General features: G+C 39.3%; 1 protein-coding gene across 1 annotated transcript in view; it reads right to left on the minus strand.

Moving 5' to 3' along the window:
* Nucleotides 1-112: 112 nt before the first annotated feature.
* epha6 (eph receptor A6) overlaps nucleotides 113-12,138 on the minus strand; it is a 241,498-nt gene continuing 229,472 nt past the window's right edge. The window contains exons 12-17 of the mRNA XM_034110395.1: nucleotides 9,019-9,080; nucleotides 8,110-8,319; nucleotides 6,699-6,848; nucleotides 3,524-3,717; nucleotides 3,096-3,236; nucleotides 113-2,262 (exon numbers count right to left, since the gene is read on the minus strand). Coding sequence (XP_033966286.1) covers nucleotides 2,148-2,262; nucleotides 3,096-3,236; nucleotides 3,524-3,717; nucleotides 6,699-6,848; nucleotides 8,110-8,319; nucleotides 9,019-9,080 — 872 coding nt within the window. The 3' untranslated portion in view covers nucleotides 113-2,147. The remainder of the gene's footprint in view (nucleotides 2,263-3,095; nucleotides 3,237-3,523; nucleotides 3,718-6,698; nucleotides 6,849-8,109; nucleotides 8,320-9,018; nucleotides 9,081-12,138) is intronic.

Genomic DNA, 12,138 nt, shown 5'->3' on the forward strand with positions numbered 1-12,138 from the left:
CTGACAAAGTTAGCACTTACTTCTTTGAATTAATGGAAACAAAAGTAAATGAGCAGTTAACCACCAGAACTGTTCATCTTTATTTGCAAATAAATATTCGCAGTAACTGCTTCTTACAGTGTGCAAGATCTACAACATCTCTTTGGAAATTATAGAAAAATAAAATACAAGAATTATAAGTATACTTGTACTTTGTACAAAAGAACGTTCTAACATTGCTCAGCAGTAGAACATGCTAAACAAACAGCATCTGATATTCTCCTTATTCTGTAGAGGGGTGGTGACCGGAGCATGTGTGTGTGCAAATATGTGTGTGTTTGGAAGTGTGCGTGCACCTTTCCTACACCTGCTGGCCTGGATGCATTACTACGCTGTGACTGATCTCTGGATCCAGTTGGCCTTTGACATTATTCAACAATCCCTCCTTTGTAAGAATAAAACAGAGCTCTCTTAAATATGGAAAAATACTCAAAGTAATGGCTAGGTCCTGGGTCCTTATGTACCACTTTAAAGTGTTTCTATCTTGCATGGTTATCAGACTGTAAGGCATTCTTTTCATGTGGGTGTGGGTGTGTTTTTTTATGTGTGTGTGTGTGTGTGTGCATGCATGTGTTTGTTACTGCTGAATGACACATGATGAGTTATGATGCTGCTGTTTGTGTTCATTCTCCCTCTGCCGTCCTAAAAGGCATTCACTTTTCCCTGCTGGACAGCTCTGATCTCACACATCTAAATCTCCAGGCTTTATCTACTCCCGCTGCTTCCCACTCTACTAACTACTTCTATTCTGCAGCACTGCCTACTCACCACTGACTTAGCGAATGAAGATTTTTTTTTATTTTAATGGCAAACATTAACTTGACATCATCTACTGCAAATCCAACAGTTTTCATTTCACGTCTATGTACACTAATTTCCCATACTGCCACAACCTTTACATGGCCACAAAGTAATACAAGGCTGGAGGAGAATTAATCAATCAGTGTGTGTGCGCAGGCAAAAAAACATTGAATGTATATGAAAGCATTTCGACAAATTCTGAAAAACCATCTAAGTCCACGTTGAGCTTCAAACTTTCAAAACTCTCCTATCTATATCTAAGTTCTGTGACATTCATATGTTAAGACAGTGGAGTTTGTGTACTTTCAGGCAATGTATAACATTCACAATCCAAAATAAATCAGGCTTATCGCACAGCTGTCAGTAGACTGGTAGCTAAAAATGGTCAGAATAGACTTGTATGGTTATTCATCTGAAGGCAACAGATCCAGTTCTGCAAGCTGAGCATGTGAGAATAAAATCAGGCGGAGGATGAGGAGTGAGCCTCATGTTTACATGTCAACAAGAGTTCTCTCATTGCACAATTCTTCATCTCTCTGAGATACTGAGGTGACTGCATAATACTGTATTGCTGATTTGGATACAAATCTAAAATTAAACATCTTAAATAAAAACATCTTAAATAAGATCCAGATTTACTAGGGCTTTCACATACAGTACTGCACATATATAGATATTAGGTTATTATAATAATGATCGATTAATTGTCTATACACTTTTTTAAACATTCATGAAATCGCCATCACTTGCTTCCTACTTCTTTCTTCAAGTATTAGCGTACCAGATTCTCTGGAGAGAGGGTAAACTAAATTAATTGCACATAATAATTTCATGACAAAATTATCCAAATTCCAACATAAAAGATATTAAGGATATATTATTTCTATAAACTCTTAGATTGCACACCCGATAGCAACTACATGAGCACATAACTCCGAGCGAAAAAGAAAACAAGTCAGAAAAGATTCAATTCAGTAGATTACGTTTGCAAATCTACATTTCTAGATATTGTTGCTCCACATACAAAGTACGGCTGCTGCAACAAGGCATTACATTCCCCTAAGTGAGGGCCTGGGCCAGTCTTTAAAGCCAGGAATACTGAGGGAGGGGTGTATAGTAGGAAAAAGTCTGAAACTACTGGATGTGAGGGAGACCGGGGGGCCGTCTGCTGTTGAGTCTGTCCAATGACCTCCTGTACGAGGCCTTAAGACTCAGGCACAGGCTGCAGACTGTCTGTCCGGCGGTCTACACTTCACTTCCCTCTGCTCCGTCTATCTGTTCATCCCAGGCTGTGATATAGGGTGTCCTCATACATGGAAACCCTTCTCCTGTTCGTGCAGTATCTGAAGGCGGAGGGTCTGTACGCTGCTGCTGATCCGCCTCTGGTGGCCGATCAGCTCCACCCCTATACGCCTCACATCTCTAGGCCGAGAGGGAAACACACAAACACACAAACACAACGCTTTGAGTCTTACTTGCTAGGACTTTTCATTAGCTTTTTCAGAAAATGTATACACTGTCTGGTAAAAGCTGATTTGATCACAAATGTGCCATTAACCTTCGCTTCATTTTCCTTAGGCAATTAGTTCAAAAATATACATTGTAAATACACATGATGCTGCGAAAATGTTGAATTAAAGATCACCTATTGTGCAAAATCTACTTTTTCCTGTCTTTTATACATCAACATGCGTCCCCTCTGTGTAAAGACATTCTGGAAGTTTCAGGAAAAAAGATTCTCTCTCTTTTTGTCCTGATCCATTTATATAAAAACCTGTCTGAAAATGAGCTGATCAGATTTTGGCCACTTTATGATGTCATAACGATTTTTTTGCTTGAGTAACCATTAGCCAATCAGCAACCAAGGTAACCCCCCCCCACACCTTATCACCTGAATCTCCTCCTAGAGCACCATTGTGTTCTTTCTAACCAAATGTCTCTCAGAGGGGCGTGGGGAGGGGCTCCTTATTTTCATCTAAAGTAACAGACAGAGAATCAGCACTTTTGAAACAGGGCTGAAACAGAGGGGATTATGGGATGCTGCAAACACTTCAGAGACATTTTGTATATATCTGAGACCTATAATATATTGTTGAAAAACAGTAAAATAGGGGACCTTTAACAAAAGCATCCCACTGCTTTCACAGGAGACATAACTTTTGAGTGTCCTTTAAGCAACACTGCTGCTACAAAATGCTGATTCTATTAGATTTCTTGCCCTTTTATAATGGGTATGCTTTAGCTTTGCTACTCACTCAATACTCATCCTTGCCACAGAATCCAATGTGTTGTAGCCAGCTGCCATGAAATTGCTCTTGTACTGACTCATCTTAATGGAGTCCAGCCAGTCGCCGATGGAGATGAAGTCCATTTCCTCCCCCGGAGACTCTGGTAGACTTAAAAAACAATAAAATAATAATGTCAGATCGTGCCAGTATTTCAAGAGCTGCTCAGAGATGGAGGACATACCCTACTGGCTTAAACTGAGTGACGAATATTTTTAACACGGAGGAAGAAGAGCAATTGATAAACTTTCACAAAATATTCAACATAACCTGGATTTAGGGTCGATGTTCTATCACAGCTCATGGTTAGTTTTAACTTGTATTGCTTTACCCACTGTGACCTCGGCCCAAATAACCTTACAAAGCATTTCATGACACTAGGAAGTCTTCAATCGTACCTCTGAATGTCCTCTACCAGTGACAGTAGGCTGCTGGGGTTACGGATCAGTTTGTCCAAGAAGGAAACAACATCGGTACATTTGGGCCGATGACTCCTCTCCTTCTGCCAGCAGTGCAGCATGAGCTGGTGCAGAGCCACGGGGCAGCCCATCGGAGCCGGCAGCCTGTAGCCCTCTTCAATGGACAGGATCACCTGCAGAGAACATCACACCTGATGAAGGGAGACGTACACATGTGGCTGCTCTATTAGAAATGAATTAGCTTGAATAATTGAGCTGTTCGGTTGGAAAGTTTTAGCTAGAGACTTGAAATTGAAATTGTGTAACAGTAACTTTTGTCAAAAGATCCATTTAGAAATTGAAATAGTACTACAGGAAAAAATCCCATTAAACTGGGACGAATTTCTATTTGGGCTCGTACTGTACATTCAATCCCCACAAACCGGAAAACAAAACAATTATTTTGAATTCTTACTGTAGCAGCAAAAAAAGTAATAACTAGAAAATGTCTCAAAGCGGACATCCCTTCTCTTGACAACTGGTACAACAAAATCCATGAAATGTATGTTATGGAAAGAATCACTTTCTCAATGAGGCTTCAGGAAAAGACATTTGAGGAAATATGGAAAAAGTGGAGAATTTACATATCCCAAAGACGACCATCGCTTGTTTGACTGTGTTTCTATACACCGATTGAATATATATGTATAGGTGTATATGTATGGACACATGTATGTGTGTATGTGTATTGTATGTATATATGTACGTACGTTGAAATGTATGCATATGTACATGTGTAGACATTTGCGATTTCAAACAACCCCTGTGTACTTTTTCGTTTTTATTTTATTTTGACACATTTTGTTTGCTATTTCATTTTCGGGTCTCTAAAAATACATGATTTGAAAAACTGTACTTTTAATATAATGTGACCCCAAATAAATAAAGAATACAAAAAAATAAAATTGAAATTGTGGTCTCTATACTCACACAGATAATAAAGTTACTGATAAACTATACAGAGAGCATTGTTAGACATTGTATAGATTTTCATTGCATGTAAGGTTTGAGGATCTGGGGTTGCATTTACAAAGCTTATAATGCTACATGTCAATCCCACTTAAGTTATGGGAATATTATTTTGTGAATATCAAAGGAAAATTTGTGTTCAATTTAAGTCAATTATAGCTTTTCAAAAACCACAGATCAGAATATTGTAAATAGTGAACTTGAACAAAGTATTTCACACAATTACAACTCATATTGTGGCTTTGCCTGTATTTTAGATTTTCTGAGGCCATTTTGTTGCTTTACACACAATGCTTTTCACAGCTGGAGATTTAACGAGTAGAAACAATAATGTCTACAGCCACATTATCTCTGTGAGATTGTGGACTTGCATAAAAGTGCTTATATTTAATTCAGGTGCTAATGAATATATTGTTCTTTAAAGACAGGAGGATTCATCATCTTGGGGAAATTAAAGACTGTAAAAAACTTCATCGGCAATTAATTTGTAGTTTTTTTATAGCTATTTCAGTCTCGACCAAAGTTGTGAACTGACTGACAGGAACATTTCTATCAGAGTCGTTGGCATGGCTAAAAACAGAAAAACAACAATGACATTTTATGAACTTTTGCAACATCACTTAAATTAACCCCTTTCAAATTACACTGTCATTTCATACAAATCTATTGTAAAAAAAAAAGATAAATATTAGGCACGTAAAGATAAATAAATAACAGCTCTGCATTTTTTATGTTAAGCCTGCAGCATGAACCAGAGTTATATCATTATATTTAAGGTATTTTGTAAGCTTCTAACATTTCCCCTAACCTCCTCCTGGCATGTTTGACTTCCTGTGTAATACAAAATAAGTTTGAACTTGATCTTTTATTCATGAGCGCAAAGCAAACCCTTCCTTCTGTTACTTCTGTACCAACAATCAGATCCAACATGTATCTCATATACGTGTAATTCTCTTTTTTATCTGGACCGATAGCATATATTAATGTAGCCTCCATACTCTAGATCTCCATATCATATCTGCGAGTCTATGGGAAAGTAGAGATCCATGTATCTTTGTAGCGAGCAGCAGTAAGCGGCTGCTCAGGATGAGATAGTGTTTGGCTGCTTTTGCTGCTTGGCTGGCCTTTTGCCTTGGAAAGCACTTCTAAGCAATTCCCAAACAGCACCAATCCTCCTCAAACCCTGGGACCTTGGTGAATGTGTGTGTGTGTGTGTGTGTGGGTGGGTGTCTGTGTGTGTGTGTGTGTGTGTGTGTGTGTGTGTGTGTGTGTGTGTGTGTGTGTGTGTGTGGGTGTGTGTGTGGGTGTCTGTGTATAGATATGTACGAGTCTGTGTGTAAGGGGTTGAAGGGATTACGGTGGAGCTTTCACACTCAGCGGAGAGAGGGATGGATCTGCTTCCTCCGTGGCCCCTTCAATCCCTGACCACAGCCCTGGGATCAGCGGGTTGCTCAGCCACACTGAATCCACAGCTTTAAACTCCCCCTCTATCAGAACCATGTCCTCTGAACCTCTGACCTTCAATGCTCTTTTCCTTTCCCTCATCCTTTTCATCCTTTTGGTATATCTCCCCAGCATTTCTGTTGCACCCCTCCTCTCTCTCAGAGGTAGGCTTTTGATGTGAGGAAACAGTCAGGGAGCAGGTTAAAGGGCAGCGATTTTAACAGATATAACGGAAAATAAACTCAGAATTTCCTCAGTGGAGCGGGACGTGAATTGAGAAGTCAATATTGAGGTGTGCCGCAGTTCTAGAGGTTAGAGAACTCGTCATGTGAGGGGAATATTGTGGAAACAACATGAACGAGTCTCTGACATCCTCTAGGAACGATCAATGAGAAAGGAAAGGTAAAACACCAAGAGGGTTTCAGCGTTCACAATAAACTCAAATGCAGGTTCATAAAATGATTGAGCGGCCTCTTAACCTACAAATAAAGTGTTGAATATGAAGTACATTGTATTTAAGACATGAGCTTTTGTGAGATTTGAGAGCTTTTTAATTGAGTCAGTAGGAAAAATGACATAGTCACGCAGTTACTACTATATCGTTATTTTTGTTTCTATGAAGACCATATTCCCGACTACCTATTTTGCATAAGTGTTGTGACAAACAACACGAGACAACCGTTGTGATGTCAACAGTACTCACATCCTGATTGGACATCTCCCAGTATGGCCGCTCCCCGTATGACATCACTTCCCACATGACGATGCCATAACTCCACGCGTCGCTTGCTGAGGAGAACTTCCTGTATGAGATGGCCTCGGGAGCTGTCCACCGGATGGGGATCTTACCACCCTGTACACACACATAAATAAAACAGGTTAAATTAAATCAAAGTAATTCTGTTACGCATGCTCTCTTATTCTGACCCTTTCTGTGTTTATCACCTCACCTCACCTCAACCTCTTTCAACCACAGTGTTGTGGAGTAGACAGTTAAACTGCAACTCCACAGGCACAGCATTTCCTTCACACAACAACCTCAGTACTAAGGCAACTTTATTTCCCCCTGATTTGGAGGGAGAATTCAGGACAATTATGATGTGATGCATTAATTGGCTGATGTCTTAAGCTTATATTGATAGCATTGGTCTACTAATAAAATCTGTGAATGGGCAATTTAAGTGTTCCAAGTGCATTGCCAGACTGACAAGACTTCAATCAAACGATAATCATACTTTGGAGAATAAAAATGATAAGCATCAGCAGCAGCAGGTAAGTGTTTTTGTTGTGCAGTGAAACCACAGAGCAGCTGGCAGGGAGTGTCTTGTAAACTCGCAGCACATGTCTGTAAATTGAGTTGCTGTTTGCTGGGACTGTAACTTTCATAGTTCAAGCCTTCGAGCTCCACTCCTAATGAGGTTCTCTCACAAAGCCAGGAGAAGTCAGCGAACTGTCAGCGAGCATGGCTGAACTGAGAACAACTTGTGTCCTTGTTATTACTGCTCTGGTGCTGTCACAACTGACATGTGCATTGTTTTAAATAAATGCATTGTTCTAGTATCCCATCCGCCGGATGTCTTATATCAAATTATAGTTACTACGGTTGAAGACACTAAGGGTTAGATCGTTTTTTGGAACAAGGACAGATGATCTAACAACCACTACATTTACATTTTTTTCACATAGTCAAAGTTTTAGGCAAGAAGACAGCAGAATAAAGTCAAGTAAAACAAGTAAGCATGTAGAATAATAAAGTAAGTATGAGATGTTAAGTGCTGTAGCTATTTGTACTGTGTCCTGTAGCGCTAAAACAGGCAAAGCTTGCTTTATAAGAAAAGGAAGACAACAGTTCTTTTTGGTGGACTTTCAATATTATCATCATAACATTTTGAAATGCAAATACACAATTCATTTTGCCGAACTAAGGGTTTCAGCACATTGCCCGGTTTTTAAGATGAGCAGCAGATGGTTTACCTTGCATATTACAGCAAATGAATTACTCAATGTAATCCCAGTGAAAGTATTTATCATAAAGGTGTTTTATTTTAATGAATTCAGATGTGTTAAATCTAGTAATAAGTAAGCAACGGCTGTTGGGTTTGCGAGGTGTGTACCGTGGTGGTGTAAGCAGCCTCCGGGTCGTCCTCCAGAACTCGACTCAGGCCGAAGTCTGACACTTTACACACCAGGTTGCTGTTGACCAGGATGTTTCGAGCTGCCAGGTCTCGGTGAACGTAGCCCATGTCTGACAGATACTTCATGCCCGAGGCGATGCCACGCAGCATGCCCACCAGCTGGATGACAGTGAAGTGACCGTCGTGTTGCTGACAGGGAGAGCAGGACAGAGGGAAGAATCAGAAATAGCAACAAGAGAAAGAAGGAGGGTCGATAGCATAAACAAAAAAAGACAAAGGATAACACTGATAGAATCATAATGGTGAGCTACATGATAAACAATAGGGAATACTGACAGTGATTTTGTCGAAAAAACAATTGTATGTTAAGAATCATGCTGGCAGTTTATTGATAGGACAATAGCTCTTATTTAAGCTTCCAGGAGCCAACAAAGTGACAAAGTTAACCAGCCTGTATTATTCATATTTTTAAATACACTTGGCCCATAGCGATGGTGCACTATAGTTAAACTGTGATCAAAGGTGATCTTGCTATCCTGCGGGGAACAAACATATGCAAACCAGCGTGGTACATCCCAGATTCCAATGACTAAATGCTACAATTTCTCTTATTTATTTGACTCACATCACCGATATTAATACGTGATATTATCGGAGCATTTTGAAAGCTGAATAATTTGTCCTTTTTTGGAGATGCAATTGTGATGTTACATCAACAGCCAGAGAGAAAGACCTTCAGTAGATAAGTTATGGCTTGTGTTTTTAAACTATATTTATACCAGCATTTGTGTTATTATATCCCACTGTTCTTATATATAAGACTGTAACCACCTGAGGCAGGAAACAGATATATTCATACTTGAGTTCTCCGATCACATCAACACTTACCCTCAGAAACGAGTCCAGTGATCCATTTTCCACGTACTCCACCACAATCATCACAGGCCTGCCTGCAAACACACAAACGCAACACACACCGCTTATTTCTCCAGTTATTTATTTTGCTGATATGGAAAGTAAAAGCTGATTGAGACTTTTGACGCCTAAGCCATCATCATTTTCTGAACAAATACTATGATGCACAGTTTAAAGTTCATAAAATAAATCAGTAAATAATAAATATTGTGATCGATTTTTATCAAAACTGATTTTTTTCCTGCTAAAATTCAACATATTTTGAGCATAATAAATGAAATAACTTGTGATTTTGAAGCACATGAATGACTGCATGTGTGAACAACACACTAATATCCCTTTATAATAAACTCAGTATCAGGGCTTCTGTGAAATCATCAGTGTAAAACTGCAATTATTTCCATCATATGGGCATGATGCTGAATCAGTTATTATGATTATTATGCAAAACACCTCCATTTTCAAATGTCAATGCATCTTTTATCCTCTATTATGTATTGTTAGCATCTAAACTTGTGCACACGGAACATGAGGCAATTCAGATCAGCATGTTATATTAATGACTCAAACTATTAGTCAAGGGACACCGGCTTTCACCTCTGATGGAGCACAAGATATTGTTCTGACAACATCACACTGTGTAGATATTTGATATACTTTATTAATCCCCATGGGGAATTTGTTTCTCTGCATTTGACCCATCCTAGTGTTAGGAGCAGTGGGCTGCCATTTTGAACAGCGCCCAGGGAGCAGTGTAGGGAACGGTGCCTTGCTCAGGGACACCTCAGTAGCACTTGCCGGGACTTGAACTGGTGACCTTCCAGGTGCCAAGCCAAGTCCCTATCGACTTCGCCACCACCGCCCTAATATGTGTGTATGTGTGTGTGGCTGGGCAATAGAAAACAACAATATGTTTGTGGAAACAGCTGGGCAGCGGTTGTCCACGCCTGTGTGAGCTGTAAAACATTCAGAGCTGCTGGAAAGAGAAATACAAATCTTACTGTAGTGAAGAAACACCATGACATCACACCCCAGATTCAAGGAGCTTTTTTAAATCACGTGGGATTGTGAAATATCATATTGTGGAAGATGGAGTGCCACTTCTAATGTCACTGGGAGGATTTGTAAAAGTGTTCCGATAATACATCAGAACGGCTTTATAGGCTGCAGGATGTTTGCGGTTTTATAAGAGCACAATGTGTGATAGCGGTGTCACTTTACTGTATAGAGTAAACACTTTTGATCCGGACACAAAGAGATATAAAGAGAAACAGCTCGTGACATGTCAAATCAAGTCTAAATGACATCTGTCACCATCCACTTTCTCCCATCAATGGTTTTATGATTGCTGTGACCAACAGGCAAGAGCTTCACTGTGAGTGTACTGCTTCCATATATCAGCCTTTGGAAATCAGACACTAGTTTTAAACTGGGATGTTTTGAACATTATCTTTGAATAAAGATTGATTTGATATAAATAGTAACATTTAAGGTTTTCGATGTGACAAATGACATTTGATCAGAAAGAGTCCAAACTGACAGCTCATTATAGAGAAAATACACAAATAACCGTTGTAGCCTAATCTGAGTATTTTGGTGAATTCAAACAGGACTATGGTTTTCAACAGCCCATTGTATTAAAACCATGCTACTCATCTTTCCAACATTATGGGACTAATGGGTCGGCACTTGGAATCTAAATAGTTTTCGGAAGCATCATTACCAAAAAAGAACACAAACAACTGTTGATTAGATCGGCAGAATAACACAAAGGTTACAAGAAATAATGTTAGCTTATTTTGCTTGTAAGAACCAGGGCTATGTGTTGATTGACAGCAAGATAGACCAATCGGTTTGTGTACCACCCTTACTTATAGTGTACTGCCTGCACTAGAAAACACATTTCAAAAAGGTTTTTCACTTTGCCTTGTCTTTTATGCTGCATGCTTTAACGCCAAAATAAATGCCAAATTGGGATCAATGAAGTACTTCTTATCTTATCTTATCTTAAGAGGAAGGCTTTAAGCAGGGAGATGGAGGTATAGCTTGGCAAATTCATGTTGGATATCATTCTCAAAGCCACTTTTTGAAAATGTGCATCTGGGTACATCCAAAATGCAAGAATATGATGCTAACCATGTTCATGGCCATGAACTCCTCTCCTCCTCACCTTAAGGTTAGACATGTTGAACAGGTGTGGGTGAACACATAATAGCTCCTTGAGAAAATGTGCATGCTTTGTGATCTGCACCTTCATAAATGTAATGTAGTTATTATAATTGATGTTGAGTTTGATATCTTGCAGTTAAGGAACCCTAAGAACAAGCATTCTGTGGCATACACCTACATATTCACCATGATGATATTCACTTTCTAACAGCTTGAATTAGTTCATTTAAAATAATGAAATGAAGCACACCATCAACTCAAGGGGAATGTTGATCCTAACCCTCCACAAGAGTAAAGAAGGAGCGTTGGGTATATGGATGGATGCATCAAAGGACTGCCAGACAATCATGCACATGTTTCTTCTTTTTAATCTGCAAAATGGTTTCATCATACCCTTCAAATGAGCAGATACTTCTCCCCAACACCAATCCAGGAGGGATAGGCAGGAAATGATTTGATCAAGCTTGGCTTTCCTGAGCTAATTAGCAATGACTGAGAACAATATATACTTATGCAGTGCAGCGCGTGAACAAAAACAAATGCACCTGTTCACCAGAGTCAAATGTGTCACCTGTTATTTCAGAGCAGGTATATCAGTCAGTCACAGCACAACACTCACTGTAATTAGTCTCTGAAGAACAACAACAGATGTGGGGAGTTACACATTGAGAAAGTGAGCTACAAACAAAAGACGGGCAGAACATATATACTTTTCAAGAACAATGTCTCTCTATTTACCCCACTGTCACATCTTTATCCCCAGTACCTACATATAAGTACTTAATGAGATGAAAACCGGCCACTCACAATATTTTTATTTATTTTTCCTCATACGATGTTGCTCAGTGTTTTGTGGGATTTGTTTCACTCAATTGCTTCAGAGATGTTTGACTGTAAAATATACAGTTTAATATATTGGTGCTA

The sequence above is a fragment of the Pseudochaenichthys georgianus genome, chromosome 21 (assembly GCF_902827115.2).
Source record: "Pseudochaenichthys georgianus chromosome 21, fPseGeo1.2, whole genome shotgun sequence".
Lineage (NCBI taxonomy): Eukaryota > Metazoa > Chordata > Actinopteri > Perciformes > Channichthyidae > Pseudochaenichthys > Pseudochaenichthys georgianus.